General features: G+C 38.9%; 4 protein-coding genes across 4 annotated transcripts; 3 read left to right on the top strand and 1 right to left on the bottom strand.

Moving 5' to 3' along the window:
• Positions 1-55: 55 nt before the first annotated feature.
• On the top strand, positions 56-6,206 carry hsc70 (heat shock cognate 70). Its single transcript, XM_032558522.1, has 9 exons — positions 56-323; positions 1,387-1,591; positions 1,756-1,961; positions 2,067-2,219; positions 2,298-2,853; positions 2,948-3,150; positions 4,314-4,512; positions 4,601-4,833; positions 5,006-6,206. The coding sequence occupies exons 2-9, from the start codon at positions 1,387-1,389 to the stop codon at positions 5,174-5,176; spliced, it is 1,926 nt and encodes a 641-aa protein (XP_032414413.1). The 5' UTR covers positions 56-323; the 3' UTR covers positions 5,177-6,206.
• An 824-nt stretch (positions 6,207-7,030) lies between these two features.
• Positions 7,031-8,978, top strand: LOC116715962 (chymotrypsin-like protease CTRL-1). Its single transcript, XM_032556732.1, has 7 exons — positions 7,031-7,141; positions 7,348-7,451; positions 7,556-7,635; positions 7,724-7,805; positions 7,930-8,110; positions 8,228-8,358; positions 8,688-8,978. The coding sequence occupies exons 1-7, from the start codon at positions 7,096-7,098 to the stop codon at positions 8,847-8,849; spliced, it is 786 nt and encodes a 261-aa protein (XP_032412623.1). The 5' UTR covers positions 7,031-7,095; the 3' UTR covers positions 8,850-8,978.
• A 1,554-nt stretch (positions 8,979-10,532) lies between these two features.
• Positions 10,533-12,198, bottom strand: LOC116714829 (G-protein coupled receptor 1-like). Its single transcript, XM_032555583.1, has 2 exons — positions 12,128-12,198; positions 10,533-11,754 (listed from the first exon to the last, which is right to left on the bottom strand). The coding sequence occupies exon 2, from the start codon at positions 11,717-11,719 to the stop codon at positions 10,682-10,684; it is 1,038 nt and encodes a 345-aa protein (XP_032411474.1). The 5' UTR covers positions 11,720-11,754; positions 12,128-12,198; the 3' UTR covers positions 10,533-10,681.
• Positions 12,199-16,157: 3,959 nt separating this feature from the next.
• On the top strand, positions 16,158-17,946 carry LOC116714505 (C3a anaphylatoxin chemotactic receptor-like). The gene is made up of 2 exons (XM_032555120.1): positions 16,158-16,267; positions 16,577-17,946. The coding sequence occupies exons 1-2, from the start codon at positions 16,258-16,260 to the stop codon at positions 17,569-17,571; spliced, it is 1,005 nt and encodes a 334-aa protein (XP_032411011.1). The 5' UTR covers positions 16,158-16,257; the 3' UTR covers positions 17,572-17,946.
• The last annotated feature ends 1,815 nt before the right edge of the window (positions 17,947-19,761 follow it).

Below are 19,761 nucleotides of genomic sequence, written 5' to 3'. Positions count from 1 at the left end.
GTTCTACAAATTTACCTTTTTCCAGTTTTAATTTTGTTTAGTTAGAAAATTAGTGCCGAGATAATAATAGCCAGCTTTCATTCAAGGAAATCTTGCCAGTGAGCAGAAACACGGGTCTAGAACTTTCCTTGGTGGAGTCACCTGACACCTCCAGTGGGCTCTGCCCTCACCAAGCGTTATAAAAACAGGAGGGACAGGACACTCATCCGCTGCCCGCCAGGAGAAGAAGGGAGTGCTGGAGAGGAGCTCAGACGGTGGTGTTTAAAATAAGGCATCACTTTAATTCAGTAAACTATCACTTCCTGAGCATCTAACTTCACAAGGTAACTGAATATACAGGAAGCATCGCTCTTCTGGCCTCGCTTTATAATCCATCTTGTTTGTTGCTTGGAAAGCCTGAACGCAAAGTAAGAGGTACTGACATATTTCAGGTTTGCATGGTCTCTGTCAAACAATAGCATGACACATGAAACCAAAATCAATGCAGTAAAATTGTAAAGTTGTACAACCAAAATCAGAGTAATTTTCATGGCGAAATGATTTTATTTGTGGTGTGTGGGCAAGACATAGGAACATTATGTCAGGACTTTTTTCTCTCCTGTGTTGCTCAGTTTCTAAGTCAATAAAACATTTTTTTCCAAAAGGAAGGTTTCAGGCCTTGGAGTAAGTCACTTGGAGCTGCTTTTTGCATTGTGACATTTTCCTGTTCTAATAATGGTTCTCGGTTGGGTGAGTGCAGCTCCCAAGAGCTTCGGCCTCTCAGGGGCTTTGTTAGATTTCTTCTCTAATCAATTATGTCACTGCAACAACAGCCACAATTTTCTTTATGTTCTTTGTAGATCACTCAGGTCAGCTGATCAACTGCTCCTCAATATGCCTAACACATAAAAGAGGCTTACGGAGGCTTTTGCTGTGGCAGGTTGAAATATGTGACTACATCACTGCCTGTTTTTAAATCACTAACTAATTTCTTCACCCTGGCCTTTGACACCACATGATATGTTGATTTGAGTTTTTACTTATTTTATACAGTAAGCCTTTTATTGCATGGCTGGTAATATTTTTAACATATTTTTGTATTCTATATTTGAGTCTTTATTTTGGCATTTTAATAAATTTTAAGTTCTTTCTTAATAAAGCTAGATGGGATTGACTGGATTGGATATAAGACCTTTAGCAAGCCTGCAAAATTACTATTGAAAAACATCTAGTTTCTTGAGGATGCACAGAGTTTTAAGTATTATTACAACAATTTATGAGGCTTAAGCAGAAAGACATATAAAGACATTGGTGTGATAAACACCATATGTACTGATTTGAGATTGAACTGTCAATGTACTGTAAATGTGCTGAAATACTAAAAGTCTTTTTGTTTGCCTTTTGAAGATGTCTAAAGGACCAGCAGTAGGCATTGATCTGGGTACCACTTATTCATGTGTGGGTATCTTCCAGCATGGCAAAGTGGAGATCATTGCCAATGACCAAGGGAACAGAACCACACCAAGTTATGTGGCCTTCACAGACACAGAGAGGCTTATTGGAGATGCTGCCAAGAACCAGGTGGCCATGAATCCATCCAACACCGTATTTGGTAAAAACACTGCAAGACAATAATACAAATAATAATACAAAATAGGATTTCACTTCTCCGTCTGTTTAATTTCTCAATTTTTTTTAACATCAGTTCCTATTAAAATGCAAAATCTCTGTACACACAGTGAAACTTTCTTTTCATTGTTGCTGAATTAACGACAGATGCTAAGCGTCTGATTGGTCGCAAGTTTGACGACGCTGTGGTGCAATCGGACATGAAACACTGGCCCTTCAAGGTTATAAATGATTCCTCAAAACCAAAGATGGAGGTTGAATATAAGGGGGAGATCAAGTCCTTCTACCCCGAGGAGATTTCCTCCATGGTTCTCACCAAAATGAAGGAGATTTCTGAAGCTTATCTTGGCAAGGTATGCTGCTTGGAATGCTGTTGCTACAGAAAAATCAATTTCCAGCACCAAGACTTACAATGAGACATGTATTTTCATTAACTGAAATTATTTCCATCATTTCAGCCTGTGAACAATGCAGTTATCACAGTTCCTGCTTACTTCAATGACTCCCAGCGTCAGGCCACCAAAGATGCTGGTACCATCTCTGGCCTCAATGTGCTTCGCATTATCAATGAACCCACAGCCGCAGCCATTGCATATGGCTTGGACAAAAAGGTGACCATCAATCTAATGGCTAAAATGCTAAACTCTTGCTTTTATGTTGCTTTTACAATTTCCTTCTATTTATTTCAGGTTGGGGGTGAGCGTAATGTTCTCATATTCGACCTTGGTGGCGGTACTTTTGATGTGTCAGTCTTAACAATTGAGGATGGCATCTTTGAGGTCAAGGCCACAGCAGGGGACACCCACTTGGGTGGGGAGGACTTTGACAACCGCATGGTCAACCACTTTATTGCCGAGTTCAAGCGCAAGTTCAAAAAGGACATCATCAGCAACAAGCGGGCCGTACGCCGTCTGCGTACAGCGTGTGAGCGAGCTAAGCGCACCCTCTCCAGCAGCACCCAGGCCAGCATTGAGATCGACTCACTCTACGAGGGAACAGACTTCTACACTTCCATCACCAGGGCTCGCTTTGAAGAACTCAATGCGGACCTGTTCCGAGGAACTCTTGAGCCTGTGGAGAAGGCCCTGAGGGACGCCAAGATGGATAAAAGCCAGATCCATGATATTGTCCTAGTGGGCGGCTCCACACGTATTCCGAAGATCCAAAAGCTTTTGCAGGACTTCTTTAATGGGCGTGACTTGAACAAGAGCATCAACCCAGATGAGGCAGTTGCGTATGGGGCAGGTAGGTCTCCACAGAATTTACTCCTGTATCCCTAGAAGTAGGTGCAGATAAAAACTTTCCTGTAATCATGACTTCATTATTTGGAAACCCACAGCTGTACAGGCTGCCATCCTGGCTGGTGATAAGTCTGAGAATGTGCAGGACCTGCTCCTGCTGGACGTCACACCCCTGTCCCTGGGAATTGAAACGGCTGGAGGAGTGATGACGGTCCTTATCAAAAGGAACACCACTATTCCAACTAAACAAACCCAAACCTTCACCACCTACTCAGATAACCAACCTGGTGTCCTCATTCAGGTAGCACATTCTGCAAATAAAAGTTCACACCTCTTGATATTGGGTGACTTTTGTAAAATTCGACAGTAAAAGGAATAATCTGGGTTATTTAGCATGTCACAATATTAAAATAAGGGTTTATTTTTTCAGTCGGATTTTCACCATCTTAGTCATTCATTTATAAATGTCAAACTAAATATTTAATTAGCTAGCTAAATATTGTGTGTGCCAATTAAATATTTATCTCCACTTTAAATATTTATCTAGAAACTAAACATTTAGTTATCAAGCTAAATATTTAGTTTACAATGTAAAACTATTTAGCAGCAATCTAAATATTTGGAAATAACATGGTGGAATTATAAATTAGGAAAATGAAGCGCCAATTTTTTTTCATTTATGGCATGTTAAATAACCCAAATTATTGATTATTACTTTTTATTTTTGACTGTGTAACTTTACAAATGGCACCCCATATTATATAGTACTATGAAAAGTTATTTACCTCCCCTCACAACTTTCTGCTGTTTCTGCCTTTTTCTCTACATCAGATCAGGCAAATGGGTAAATAAAATCCAGGTTTTATTTACCCGGTGACTTTATTTAAAAGGGAAATAAAAACCTATCCAAACCCACCCAGCCCTATGTCAAAAGTAACAGTTGAATTAGGTAATTCAATTATTAATTATATTTTATAAAAACAAGTTAAATTTGACCCAGGTCTGATTACTGCCAGACCAGTGGAATTTGATCCTTCTGGATCTGCACAACTTGCCATCATTTAATAAACAATAAATGCCAGAGTGAGACTGTCTGGCTAATTAGGTTGTGACCTTGAACTCCTGCACCCTTATCATAATGTATAGTTGTGTAGTAAAAATAATCCAAACCACACCAGGAACTCGACCTCTGAATCGACTGAAATAGATTTTAGAGTGTCCAAGTGAAAGCCCAGACTCTAGCCCAACTGAAATGATGAGGCTTGACCTCCAAAACTGCATTATGAATTCATTTGTGTTAACTTTGTTTGATATTAAAATTACTTTGATTATTTGAAGAACTCAAGTGTGGAAAAACAGCAAGAACAGAATAAATCTGTAAGGGGATAAAAACCTTTTTAATTGCACTGTGCCTTAGTGTTGAACATGTTCATTGATCCAATAAACATCAATACCTTGTTTTAGGTTTACGAAGGGGAAAGAGCCATGACCAAAGATAATAATATCTTGGGGAAATTTGAATTGACTGGTATTCCGCCTGCTCCCAGAGGAGTCCCTCAGATCGAAGTGACCTTTGACATTGATGCCAACGGCATTCTCAATGTGTCCGCAGTCGACAAAAGCACCGGAAAGGAGAACAAGATCACCATCACTAATGACAAAGGTTGGACCACATATTGCAGGGCAAAGATTGTTCATCAGAGAAGGTTCTAAAGTGACTGAAGCAAGCTTTATGTTTCATTCTTCCTCAGGTCGACTGAGCAAGGAAGACATTGAGCGCATGGTGCAGGAAGCAGAACAGTTCAAATCTGAAGATGAGGCCCAGAGAGACAAGATCACTGCCAAAAATTCTCTTGAGTCTCTGGCCTTCAACATGAAGAGCACAGTGGAGGACGAGAAGCTCCAAGACAAGATCAGTCCTGAGGACAAAAAGACTATCATAGACAAGTGTAATGAAGTAATCGCCTGGCTGGACAGGAACCAGGTAAGATATGCTTTCATTAATATCCAAAAACAAGAGCTTCATTTTTGAAAAAGTTGTGAAATCACAGATATTTAGCAGAGAAACTGTGATAGACATTTTTTCACCTCCATATTGTGTTTTTACACTCTTACAGCTCTTACAACACAATTGTCTGCTTCTTTTTTTTACACAGACAGCTGAGAAGGAGGAGTATGAGCACCAACAGAAAGAGCTGGAGAAGATTTGCAACCCAATAATCTCTAAGCTGTACCAGGGGGGAATGCCAGGAGGAATGCCGGGTAGCTTCCCTGGCGGAGCCGGAGCTGGTTCCTCCTCTGGCCCAACCATCGAGGAAGTCGACTAAATATAAGCAATAAGCACAATAGTTACTTGTCTCAGCTTGACCACATGTACTGGCTGTTCAAACCATGCATTTTGTGCCAAATGGGCACACCATAAAAATTCTTCTTAATTTTGCCTTTCAGCATTACTGTTAGTGTAATGAGCTATTGCTAAAATGCGCTAAGGATAGTGCTTGCCAGAAGGAGCCTTGGTGTCTGAACTTTCTCACTTTCTGACATAATTACAAATTTCTATAGAGATGTTTTATAGGCCAGCACAAATAAGTTCATACATACCTGGGAAGTAAAAATTAAAGTATGTATGGTTCTCAACACTTTTGGCAAATGTGAATCAGACCCCTGAGTTAAAGTTTGCCCAACCATATTTCAATGCAAAAAAAGCTGCAGAGCTGTTTGTGATATCGCTATTCAATCTTTGTAAATCCAGAGACATTTCAGTTTTTGCCCATTCTTTTTATTTTAGTAGAGCTCACGCTTGGTTCCATTGGATCGAGAGTCTTTGTAAACATCATATTCTAATTCTAGTCAGAAAAATATCACAATCACAATCAAATTTGACCTATTCCATTCAGACACATGTGCTTTAAATTAAACCGTTCCGTTTTCAGCTCTGTCTGTATGTTTCTGCTCATTGTCTTGCTGTAAGGTGACCTTCAGCCCCAGTTTTACATTTTACAGGATTCCTTCCAACATTGCCTTGTATTTAAGACCACAATCCGTCAACTCTGTTCACTTTCCCATCCCTATGAAGAAAAGCCTCCCTCCTGCACAAGCTTAACACTAGCATCACATCAGAGCATGTAAGGCAAAAGGTTCAATTTTTGGTCTGATATGACCAGAGTACCTTCTACCACATATTGGACTTGTTGCAAATTGCACAGGGACAACTGAGCAATATTTTCACTTTTGAATAGTCATACCTTCCAGACAGCCATTCAGATGGGTTGAACAGTGAGACAAAACATGTTTAAAGCTGGAGGCATTTCTGCTGTTAAAGCCTAAAATCTTGCAATAAACATCTACGCATCTTTATTCCTGACTGTCTGCTGTGTTCATTGAGCTTCATGATGCTGTTTGTGTTGTTAAACAAACCTCTGAGAAATTCATACAGCTGCATTTATACTAAGATCAAATTACTTGGGTAGAGTGTGTTTACTAATTAGTTTCAGTGGATATTTTGGGAGTAAAAACGTTAAATTGGTTGAATCCCAGTTCAACCAATTTGAATGTGCAAAAACCCTTGAAAAAGATTAAGTATTTCCTCCTTCCTATTGACAATCATGTGTCATTAAACACAAAAATTCAGTGAAATGCACTCACATTTGAGGTTTGTTCAGTCTTCAGTGTTTAATTGTACATCTCTAAATCATTAAAGTTTACATTAGATAACTCTCCAACAAATTAATAAGTTAATGACAAGACATGCAATGTGGCAACTATACTACCGAGCTGACAGACTCTTTGATCAGTATATTTTTAAGCTGTATCAACTTACCTCACAGGAAATTAAAGAAAAAGTGTTAAAACAGAGCTCCTGAGTAGGAGAAGTAAGCGTTTATCAACAGCATGTGTTGTCTGTTCTTGATGCATGCATGTGCTGTACAAACGTAAGAAGCAAGGGTCACTAACTGAATCATTTTTAATAGCAACAGCAAAGGAAAACCATGTGGCTGCTTCTTCCAAATCAAATAATTATGTGATCTATTTTTTTCTAATTCAAGTGTGACTTTAGATTGTCGAAGGTGCTTATCGGCAGGTGTTGTTTTCTCACACGGGGGCTTGTGAAACATGGATGGGGAGGGGTTTATACTAATGGCTACCCACAGAAGTCAGGGTTAGTCGTGAGGAATGCACCTATAAATGCTTGTGTAGCACAAAGTTACCAGATAGGGTAGACTTGAATCAAAGTTGGGCCACAGTTATGTTCTTGCTTATTAGTTGTTTTGCGCTTGTGGCCTCCACACTGGGTGAGTGGCACTATAACTTTATTTCATGCTTTCATCTCAAGGCAAACCATAAAAGAAATGCAGTAAAAACATTGTCTAAGAATCATTGACATTTTACATTTTAATTGGATTGTAGCTACATATGCACTGATTACACTGTAATATAACTGAGCATAGTCATTGCAATTGGGAACAAGAATGATGCTGGATTTAATCTTTGGCCTCAGGGTGTGGAGTGCCTACTATTAAGCCCCAGGTGAGCGGATACAACAAGATTGTTAATGGCGAGAATGCAGTGTCCGGTTCCTGGCCCTGGCAAGTTTCTCTTCAGGTATGTCGCTCAGTCTTCTGAAATTCTCCAGTTCTGTTGAATCATGCAAAAACAAAAACCTCAGGCAGAGAAAATCTCTTGAAGAGACATTGTTCCAAACTTAGGACAGCACCGGGTTTCACTTCTGTGGAGGATCATTGATCAACGAGTACTGGGTTGTCACAGCTGCTCACTGCCGTGTGTCGTAAGTTGCTAGATGTGTCCCACTGCAAACATTTGAAAACTGTTTACTAAAAGTAAGTAATTAATAAGATGACCTCTCATTCTGATAGGCCGTCAAACCACCGTGTGATCCTGGGTGAGCACGATCGGCAGTACAACAGCGAGCCCATTCAGGTCAAGACCATTTCTAGGGTAAGGAAAATCATTCAAAAAAATCCCTTTTCTAAAGCGTGAGCTTTTTATCTGTGTGACCTCTACAAAGATATTTAAACTTTTTGGAAATAATTTGAAATTTTTTCTTCACCTCTATGTACAGGCCATCACCCACTCTTACTTTAACTCAAACACCCTTAACTATGACATCACACTTCTGAGGCTCTCCTCCCCAGCACAGTTCAACTCCCGCGTGTCTCCAGTGTGCTTGGTTTCCTCCAGCAGCAGTATCCCCTCTGGAACCAAATGTGTCACCACCGGATGGGGCAGGACAGGACAAACCTGTGAGTGAGCCTCTCTACATGTCTGAGCACGATGGTTTTACAAGCAACAAAGCTGGAAAGCCTTAGCACTGTAATGGATTTGGAGTGGTTGTGTTTTTTTTCTTTCTGTCTTCTCAGCAAGCCCTCGTTACCTGCAACAGACCTCCCTGCCTCTGCTCAGCCCTGCTCAGTGCAGAAATTACTGGGGTACCAGCAGAATCACTGATGTCATGATCTGTGCTGGTGCTTCTGGAGTGTCTTCCTGCCAGGTAACGTGCAGTTCAATGGTTAGACTTCACCGGGTAAAACATATAAGCTTAGAATGACAACTGAATAATGTGTTTGCAAAATACATTTGTAATGTGTGAAATGTGAAATTAAATATGCTCTTTTAAAATCTCTGTATGAAATGCCCTTTAAATGTGAGTGTGTGATTGTGTATATATCATCTGAGTCACCAACTGTGCTATTGCTACAGTTTTTCCTGTTTTTGAAATCAGTCAGCCCAGTGCTCACAAAAGGCAGAACACAGATACTGTATGAATGCAAGTTCATTTATCAAGGCAAATAATCTTGTAAACTATTTGCCTTGTTTCAGGGTGACTCTGGTGGCCCTCTGGTGTGTGAAAGCAGTGGTGTGTGGTATCTTGTGGGTATTGTGTCTTGGGGCACCACCGACTGCAACGTGTACACCCCGGCAGTGTATGCCCGCGTGTCCTACCTGCGCAGCTGGATCGACCAGACCCTTGCTTACAACTAATCAGAAAAGCACTAATGCAAACGTATTAAAGTTGATGTTGGATCATACTGTGAGTAAATAGAACCAGTGTCCCAAGGGTTGCTGTTTGGTGCATTCTCAAGAAGTCAACCAATAAAATCTTGAAGACTTGCTGGTGTCTCGTTCTTAAATAAGACATGTATGTATGCATGTGTGTGTGTTGGGGTGGCCTTGAATTTGATGTGTTTTAGCGACCATTTTCCTAACTCATGCTACGTTGTGAGGACTGACTGGTTATGGGTATGGGTAAGGTTTAGGACTAAAGTGTGAATTGAGTTTAGATCAGGTTTAGAGTTAAGCATGAACTGGTGAAAGCTAGATTTAGAATAAGTGTCAGAATTAAGCTGCAGAAATGAGTGAAAATGAATTGAGGCCAATGAAAAGTCCTTGTGAAGATAGAAAAACATATTATGTGTATGTGCGTGGGGGTGTGTACAGGTGCGTGGGTTTGGGTGTTCATGGGTGCACTTTCAGAATTTATATTGACATGAGGTCAACAAGAGCTTCTGATGGTAAAGGAAAACCACAATATCTTTAATTTAAGCTTTAAAGGTTTGAAAACATTTAGTTTTAAGTTAAATAAGTAAAGAAAAAAATGTTCAAGTATCCAGAGATAAAAACAAAATCCACATAATGTTCTTAGCAGTACATGTGTTTTTAGGAGCTTGTGACCATTTGTGGTGTTTTTTGAAGTAATTAAGTCAGCAAAAGCATTTGTAAAATTGGAATGTAATTTCCAACTACAGTACATAAATCCAGTATACTGATAGTATCGTTGTTACTTTTGCCAGTTGCAACAGCACCAACACAGCGTGATCATTCTCGTTGCACAACACACATATGGTCTTTCAGATAACATTAATATGGAAGTGGCATCTAAAGCCTTGTGTGTGTCTCCAGTTTATAGTGAATTTGAATGTCTGAATCAGTTGCCCATAGTAAGGTCTAAAATGACTAATGGGTACAGTAAGGTTTATGATTTTTATTCATATTTAGCAAATATGTATTTATACTTGACTATTTCTTCTTGCCATGATCAACATTACTAATAAATATCAATTTAATAAATTAGATTAATTAATTAAGAACAGAAAATAATTAATGTACTATATTAGCGTCCTGTATTTGTTCCAGCCCATTCAGTTTGTCCCTGATCAATAAATTGTCCAGATTTCTTTTTTTTTAACAGGTTTGTTTATTTATTATTAAAACAGACACTCAAGCGTACATGTAATATTAAAAGATAAAGCAGTAATGAATTTTGCAGGGCATATTTGCATATCTACGGATAACACCACTGATTCATTAACACACTTTTATTTCTATAGTAATACATCTCCCGTGACACCAACCAGCTGTTATAACCATTCATATACATTTATTACAAAATGTCAGAGCCATGAAAAGTAAAAATAAACCAAGAAAATGCCAGTTTGTTCTCAAATTAAAGTGTAAGTTTGACATTATTTTCACTTTAAACTGTTGAATATCAATTACTGTATAACTAATAATTTACAAGTTATTTGCAACTTTAATTGGCAACACAATTTGTTTCTCTCTACTGTGTTTTCAAACAATATTTTTGCTAATGTTAAGAAGATCTACATCATGGCAATGGTGGCAGGAGCGGGTCAAACCCCCGCTGCGTCTGTCTCAGTTGTTGTGTTCTTGGGCAAGAAAGTTCAGACTGCTCCATAACAGCTGTGGTTCCCGTCAGTCCGAGTATGTGTCTGAGTGGTTGAATGGCTGAATGTAGTGTAAAGTACTACACAAGTACAGGCCATCTAAGAAACTTATTTGATGTTCCTATTTTCCTATTTGTTGAAGTCTTCCTCAGAACTCGCTTGTATTTCTGTGGAAACCAGCTTGGTCTCTATGAAGGTTGGAGAAGTCACAGCCTGTTTTTCCTCCACAGTGCATCTTTGGGGAGTCCCTGTAACGTGTGAGTGAGAGGATCCCAATAAGACATGGTCCTCCGCCAGAGTGCTCTCTATCACAAAACAAATGGACTGCTTGAGCTTCTTCTGGAACTCGTCACACATGAAAACATAGAGGATGGGGTTCAAGCAGCTGTTCATGAAGGCAAGACTTACAGTTAGAGGACCTATGACTTGAACAATGTTCTGTATATCTGAGAAATGATGGAATTTTAATTGTATGAAACCCAAAACATGAAAAGGCAACCAGCAGATAAAGAATGCAAAAATGATGGCAAAAATGATCCGGTGACGTCTTTGTTTCCTCATTCTCTGCAGACGCCTGGCACGAATCCCTATGGCCACATGTGAGAAAAATATCGCCAGGAATGGAATGAGAAAGCCCATAACAAAGCGGAATATACACATTGTCCAATGTTTGTTTTCTGTCATAGTTGAAGGGTACTTGCAGTATGTCTGATTCTGGCTGACTTCCACGGTACGAAAATATGCATAGGGTGTGCTACAGATGCCTGCAGCCAACCAGATTACAGCACTTATCACTTGAGCTTTGCCAATGGTGCGCTTGTTTTGTGCCCACACCACCACCCAGATGGACAAGCAACGATCCAGACTTATTGCTGTCAGAAAAAAGACGCTGGCAAACATGTTGACTAAGCTCACAAAGTTGTTGAGCTTGCACATAAACTCTCCAAAGGGCCAGTGGTACTGCTGAGAGAGAGAGACTGCTGTAAACACCAGGAACGCTGTGAAGAGGAAGTCTGCCAGAGCCAAGTTGAGAAACCACACAGAGTTGACAGATTTCTTCCTCTGGAAGACGGTCACATAGATGACCAGACCATTTCCTACTGTCCCAACCACTATGATCATGCAATACATAACCAGGGAGAACATCCCTATATGTTCAACTCCCATGTCCAATCCAGGTGTGTGGGCTCTGGAATAGATATCTGATGAAAGAAAAATGGAATCAATTGAAGATAGATTCTCCAGTCTACATAGAGAGAACAACCTTTTTTCTCATACGTATGTACACAATCCATTTAACACTTTCTTCAGCTACAATGATGAATGGCATATCACTTGTGATCACAAATGATTTTGAATCTTGTTCAAATCTTGTAAAATAGCCTATTTTACCATTTAATGCACTGAAAACAAATGAACTCATTGCTACCTTAAAACAAAGACTTCTCAACAAATACATTTAAATGGTATTTAAGATGTTAGTACACGAGTATTTCTGCAAATCCCGTTTAAAAAAATCCAACAGTTTAGTGATTTTAAAGTAAGTAGTTATAAATATATGTTACCAGTCCTTACTTTCCTTGAAGTCTCGGAAGTCTTTATTGTGGCTGACCTCTATGCTTCCTCATATTTCTGTCTCTGTTTTTACTCCTCCCTCTCAAATGCAAATTTGACAGTGCAGTCACTTAGAGGGAGTGGATAAAGTTAACATTACCCAGAAAATGATGCCAAATTTTTAAAACAACTTATAAGGCAAGACATTCTGGTGATATACAGGCGATACATTAAATTGCCAGAGACTTCTGTCAATTATATTTACTTTTCTTTACACAAACCAATCCTATAGTCTTTGGCTGCTTTAGTGATTCAGGTGATTTGACACAACTTATGAAAAAATAAATCCTGAAGGAGAATTGGTTTGAGGTTTCAAGCGTAAGCAATCTCTAGCAATTTTGTTAAACAATAGTAGACCAAAATCTATCCAGGGCAAAGCATTTTGAAGTTCTCCAATGTTCCACAATACCAGTCACATGACCTTAAACCAGTTAATGCTCAGTACATTGAACTGAACAATGCTGGATTCTACATGACAAATGCAGCTCACCTCTGTCTGTTCTGTTCTGATTTGATTGAGGACTTTTTCAGTCAAACTCTCGAGTTTGGCACAGAATGCAACAACAACCTTATGTTTGCATAATTTGTCATGGTCTTTGTTTTCAACGCCAGTAAAAACATTTCAACACTTATTGCCTTGCTGCAAAAAGTATGTCCAAAAACATTATCACTTGGTGACTTTACAGGCTTGAATTTATGGCTTGAATCAAAAGACAGACATCTTAGGCTTAGTCCACTCATAGCTGGATCTTTTTTGAAAAAGATGATAAACTAGATATTTGCTTCTATATAATTATTTTGTCCACACTTAATAAAAGTGTTCATTCACACAAATCCGCTGAATTACAATTCTCATTGACATTTGACAAGCCAAACCCATAGGGGGAGGTGTAAGGAAAACAGCCAATCACAATCCTTCAAAACAACCATGACATCCTGAGATTCATTTGTGTGGACAGAGAGAAAGCTTATATTACTTTTAAATACCATGTTAGGAGACTAAAGAGAAAAGAAAAGTTTCCTATATTATCCCACAGTAATTTAGTCTTTACCTTTTCATTATTTAAAGCACTTTGAACTGTGCTGTTGCTGCCTTGCTGTGGCGGGAGAGAATTCAGCTCCCTGGTTTAATTGAATCATCTGCTGCTTGGTTGTCCATCAGCCAATCACCAATTGGTTCACCTAACATAGCTGAGCTCTCAGTTGACACAGAGTGCACGCCTCTTTCAGATCACTTGCATGTCATTCAGCAGCTTCTTTTTGCAACATCTTTTGGCATATGAAGTTTGTGGTAAACTTTATAGGCTATTCTGTTGTGCGCCCCTTCCTGCTTCTCTACCTGGATCAGAGCTGGTCTATTGTTGACTTGTATTGTTGACTTGTGTTTGCAGACATCACGTGATGTCTGCATTGCCTCTGGCACAGAAACTAATTCTTTTAACACGTGACTCACCATAACTTTGAACTTGCTTTTTCTGAGCAGTACCAGAAGGGCTACTGCTGGGCTGCTACCACTGCAGCAGGCTAAAGGAACGCTGTTGTTTTGCCTCTGTCCTTTTTGTTTCTCTTTTCCCTTTGCATTGCTGTGTGTGTTTTCTAACAGGTAACAACTTACTCAACAATATCTTTTCCTCTGCTTGTGGGGTCTCTGGTGAGTGTGGCTATCCCTTGGTGGTGGCATCCCCCTTAAGTAACATATGCAGATTTTCATTTGGATTTAGTTTTTTTTCTCTGAACATTGGAGCGCTCAACTGGGATGTCTACTTTGTTTAGCACAGTAAGCCTAGCATACCCTTCCCTCACCCCCATCGCTTCCCCATCATCCAACCATTACATCGGCCTTGGTCGTCCTAAGGACTGCAGGTTTGTTGTTTGAATATAAAACCTTTTGTTCAGATGGAACCCCCACTCTTGTTGTTATGAATGAAAAAACCTGAGAGTCTTTCTTTCATGGTTGTGGTTTTTGTTGTTGTTGTTGTTGTTTTTTGGTAAAAGTTATACATATAGACTCTAAAACTATGTCCTTGGGTGAGATTCCCGAGGTGGTGTTGTTCTCAGTGTCAGTGTCTAGGACACATCCTGCCAAATTGCTGCCACACTAGCCTTTTTCTGTCCATTTAAATCGGGTGTACACACAGTTTCCCATATTTGGCTTTTTGCCTCTAAACAGTTCTTATAGTTATAAGCAGTCTTCTCTACAAACACACACTTGCCATATTTGGCAACCCTTTAGCCGAAAGCTTTGACTGTCTTTAAGCTCTGTTGAGAATTCACACCTTGCTTTTTTATCATACGGCTCTGTTTTAAATGTGTTGCAATCCTAAACTGGGGTCTCGAGATCTAATGTGCAACCAGACACTACAACTGCAATTCCAAGAATGTTTTTCTAGACATTTATCTTTGCAGGGTTTGTCAAAGCCAAACCCTCAACAAGTTGAAATGGTGAAATGGAGAGAAATAAAAGCTGTTTTGAATTTTGGGGGGAAGCCAGAGAATGCAACTTCACTCAGGAAGGTGACTCAAGCACCATACTGCAAGGTCTTTGTAGCACAGATATAATCTGGACACGTTAGATGTAAGGCTGCAGTCTTATCCACCCACTTGATTGTTTATTAACCTATGAAATATTTGCAGAAGTCTGTTGGTTTCACATAACCTTTTTGATTTAATGTATTTAGCTTCTTGCGGGTCTTGCATTTGGAAAAGATCTATTAATGCATGTGCACAAAAAATGCATTTGAAGAAATATTTTACTTTGCAAAGTGATGTTCTTGATTTTCTGTCATTATCAGATTGTCAGAACAACCCATTGCATTCAAACACTGAATCCACTGAATCTCTATCCAACTTTACCTATATTGTTGCATTTATTGTTGCAATTTAAACATTCAGTTGCACATTTATCAAAATCCCAAATAAAAGTTGCTTGGTTGTTCTTATGTAATTCTTGATCTGCAATTATATATATGGGTGTGTGTGTGAGTCAATATTGTGCAATTTTGAGGATTTAGCTGTTACTAAGCAGGAATGCAAAGTAGTATGTTTTGCAAAATGGCAGTTCCTGTGAAACCAACTTCATGATCAGTATCTTTTTCCTGTTTATTAATAGGTTTTCTCCTTTTATTTTTGCATAAGGTCTGAAAATAAGATGGAAACCTATTACAAATATCAGATGTTCTATTGCACAGAAATCGAAGAACATTGCTTCTTCACATCGATGAACAATATATACACATTTAGGAAAGTTATCCTGAGAATATTGTTGATTTGTACTTGTGACACGTGCAATGACAATAAAGTTGAATTCTATTCTATTCTATCTCTTACGTAGAAATATTGCTGTTGTGGGATTCAACAAGTATATGTGAAGTTCAGGATGGAATGCAGGAGGTGCTCCAAAAAGTCAGGATTCATGACATTTATTGCTGTATGCAATGAAAAATAGTGATGTATAATTTCAATGTCGCCAAAACCAGAAATTTGAAGAGGTGGTATTGTCGGTGTCTGCTTCTCATGAAGCTCATTGCAATAGTTAAGAGGAATATGAAACTTAAGCTCTTGCTGCAGTTGATATGCATTGTCAGGTGATTTTCAAACATACGGTTTGGTATGTGTCCTCATAATTACTCAGACACAAAGGCTGACGTCATAATAAGTCCTTCACTATATTCCTGCACGTTTTTGTGTTTGTTGTCATGCAGTTGTGTGATTTGCACAAGTGGATGAAATTGCATCAATACGTAATAAATTACTTAGAGGAAGTACAGTAGAATTTCTAATTGATACTGTGCATCAAAAGCAGCAAAATACGTCCCACCTGAGCAACCACACAGTGATACAAAACATCTCTTTAAAAACAAATCACTCTTACAAACTAGTGAAAAATCCTTCAAGGGCTTTCTTTCACTGTGAAAAGATTCTAAATCTAAATGAAATTTTGCAATGCACTACTGTCATTTTGCTCACTCCTTTTCCTGAGCAACAAAGTCTCATTGGCAGCTAGCTGTGAGGGAGGAGTGATATTACAGGGTAAAGAAATAAAGCTCCAAACAGTTAGAGCCCAACTCAGACTGAACAGAGACTCTTGCAAAATGGATATTGGTAAGAGTTTTTAAAACTACAATTAACTTGGATAGTGTTGCTGATATGTTGTACTAGCAGGAAAGAGTAAGACAATGTATCCTCTAACTAACCTCTGAAATGACAAAGTTTAGACATGCAATACCTATGCTTAAACGGGGAATCTTGATATTTTCTAGTCATTTCAGATAAACTAGTTGTAATTCAGATGTCTTTGTCTTTTATCTTACATTGCACATCAAATTATTATGTTGTTATATCACAATTTCTTTTTCTTTCAGTATATTCTTAAAAATCTGGTTTCAAATATTTCCAATTTTCTGTCATCAGATTCGGTTCTGAAGCATGTCCAGACATTCTCACTGGTCGTCTACTGTGTGATTATAGTGGTTGGGACAGTGGGTAATGGTCTGGTCATCTACGTGACCGGCTTCAAGATGAGGAAAACTGTCAACTCTGTGTGGTTTCTCAACCTGGCTCTGGCCGACTTCCTCTTCACAGCGTTTCTGGTGTTTACAGCAGTCTCTCTCTCTCAGCAGCACCAGTGGACTTTTGGACGGTTCATGTGCAAACTCAACACCTTTGTGAGTTCAGTCAACATGTTTGCCAGCGTCTTTTTTCTGGCGGCCATCAGTCTGGATCGTTGTTTGTCCATCTGGGTGGTGGTGTGGGCACAAAACAAGCGCACCGTCCTTAAGGCTCAAATCATCAGCGTGGCAATCTGGTTGGCTGCAGGGATTTGCAGCACACCTTTCGCTTACTTTCGCATTGTGATAAACCATAATAATAAGACATACACCACTTACCCTTCAAATGACATAGTATGGCGTCTGAATATTTTGCGTTTTCTTATGGGTTTTCTCATTCCATTCCTGGCAATATTTTTCACCTCTGTTGCTATAATCATCCGTTCCAGGCATCTGCAGCGGGCAAGAAAACGGAGATTTCATCGCATCCTTTTCTCTATTATTTTTGCATTCTTTATCTGCTGGTTGCCCTTTCATGTTTTGAATTTTATAGAAGTCAGTGACCAGAATCTCCGGAAAGTTGTTAGAATTGGAAGTACTCTAAGTCTGAGTCTAGCCTTCATGAACAGCTGCCTGAATCCCATCCTCTATGTTTTCATGTGTGACGAGTTCCAGAAGAAGCTCAAAAAGTCCCTATGTTTTGTCCTAGAAAGTGCTCTGGCAGAGGAGCATTTGTCTTTTGCGTCATCTCGCTCACTGTCATCTTACTTTTCACGGATTTCTCGAAAGTCAGATTCTGCTGCCCCAGAAGATAACTGTGTGCATGCGTTGACTTTCGCGGAGAGTAGGGTGGCATAGAGTAAAGGAAAGGCAAAGAAACAAAATCAAATGTTCAAACTCTTATTGAAATGGCAAGAAAAATTTAAAAAAAGACAAGATATTGATGACATCCATTTGAGGATTGATATAGACAATGCCTTGCACCTGTGGAGTGAAATAAGAAGAATATTTACTGTTATGAGTGCTTTTTATATTTTTTTAAATGATTTGTCTTTATTTTTTTAAACAATTCCAATCATCACTCCTTATACTATACCCTTATACCATGTGATGTATGGCAGAATACTGTGATATATGTGACTATGAAAATGTAAGGTTGTTGAGATAACTAATGGAAATATTAAAATGTTTTTTTCCCCTGTATCTCTGTACTTAATAAACTGTGAAACTGCACATTTTTGTGTATTTATCTTAGTATGTGTGTACGCATGTATGACACTGTCATCTAAGAACAGTTTAGTTCTTAGATGACAGTGTCATTTATGTTTGTTCCTTGTTAAAAACAAGGAACAAACATAAAACACCTCCTTTTCAGTTTAAAGGTGGGCAGACAGAACATATGCATTATTACTGTCTCTATGTTTCCCAGACTTCTCTTGGTTTTGAGTCTTTCTTGTATTGTGTTCTGTTTGTGTAGTGCTTATTAATTTCTGTCCTCTGTTCAGTTCCTGTTCTGCCGTTCATTTCCTCTGTCTCTTTTCTCTGATTATACTCTCAGATGCTTCCTCTCAGCTCATTAGTCTCAGTTGTTTCTTGTTCTACTCACCACTTCTCATTAGTATCCTATCCTCTTGGGTTGTTTGGTCATGACGGGTTCATCTGTTCAGTCGTACCCTAAGTAATTCTACCCTCCCTCTATGTTCCTGATTTGGTTTTGGCTTTTGGGTTTATTTAATTTCACGATATTCAGTTCTTCAGTTTTTGACCCTCTGACTTTGTTGTTGTACAATGTGGATGTGTTTTGTACCATTAAGCATATTTATTTTTACTTCATCTCTACCTCCCCTGTGCCTGAATTTGAGTCTCACACAATCATTAGCCATTTTGTGACACAAATATCTCAAAAACCTTATTTGATACTTCATAGAGTTATTTTTCTTAGGTTGTAAGTTTGCAATAACTGTAAAGTTGTATTCTTAAGTTTTCACCTTTAGGGTTAGGGTGCTCTTACCTGAATTTTCTCACCGTGGGACAAAGGATGTTTCTATTCTATTCTGACATACACAATGTACCCCATTTGTCTAGATTTTGTTGAAGTGCATTTTGTTTTCAAGATGACCACTGACTATTTGTAGGCCTGTTTTCCAGCATTGAGCAGGTGGTTTAATTTGAAATGGCTTCAAAAAATACTGATAAAAATGAATAACACAAAAGTTAACTTGGTGCAAATGAACATTACTGAACTTAAAGCAACTGAAATGAATGCAACAATTACAAAAATAAGGCAGCAATACAAGTAAGTAAGGCAAGCCCACTTTATCAAAGTTCAGATATTTTACAGTACATATACTGGGAGGCAACAACATGAAGAGATTGCTGTTACTTAAAAACAACAAAACTTCAAAATACTTTAGCTAATGTTTGCCACCAAAACTGGCGATCCGTTCCTTTGACTGCATCACTTCTGCCTTCTTCTTTGGTCGCTAAGCGGCACTGCAGTCCCCTCAAATTTGCCAAAGTGGCCGCAGTTTTTTGATTAAAATTATGTTGTGCTGGCATGCTTATTAATACTGAATATACTGTTGGGAAGAAATATTGCATAAAAGGTCAATATCATATCATCAGCACTTTAAGTCTATGAAAGTCCAGCACCAGTGAGATATCACTACAACATTGCTATGACAAGCCACTGTATTGACAGTGATCAGGGTGAATAAAAAAGGATTCTGCAAATGCTGGACATCCATTGATATTTTTATGGATATTTCATATTAGTCAATAAATTAGGACAGGTGTAAGTAGAGACCCCCATTAAGCTCCAATACTGTTTAAGTTTCTCGAGGATATGAATAATTTGGGGGTTAGGTGTTGTTATGATTCTGGCCTGTCTGCCTGCTCTGTTTCCCTCCTCAGCTCTCACCTCTGCAATCAAGTTCATCAGGTCGTCTGCATGCTGCTGTGCTGCAGTGCAATCAGGCTCAGGTCATCCACCTGTTCACCAGCAGTTATATTCAGCTTTCATGCAGGCAGACAGTGCCAGATTTTTTT

The sequence above is a fragment of the Xiphophorus hellerii genome, chromosome 3 (genome assembly GCF_003331165.1).
Source record: "Xiphophorus hellerii strain 12219 chromosome 3, Xiphophorus_hellerii-4.1, whole genome shotgun sequence".
Taxonomy (NCBI): domain Eukaryota; kingdom Metazoa; phylum Chordata; class Actinopteri; order Cyprinodontiformes; family Poeciliidae; genus Xiphophorus; species Xiphophorus hellerii.
This window is presented reverse-complemented; position numbering and strand designations above follow the sequence as displayed.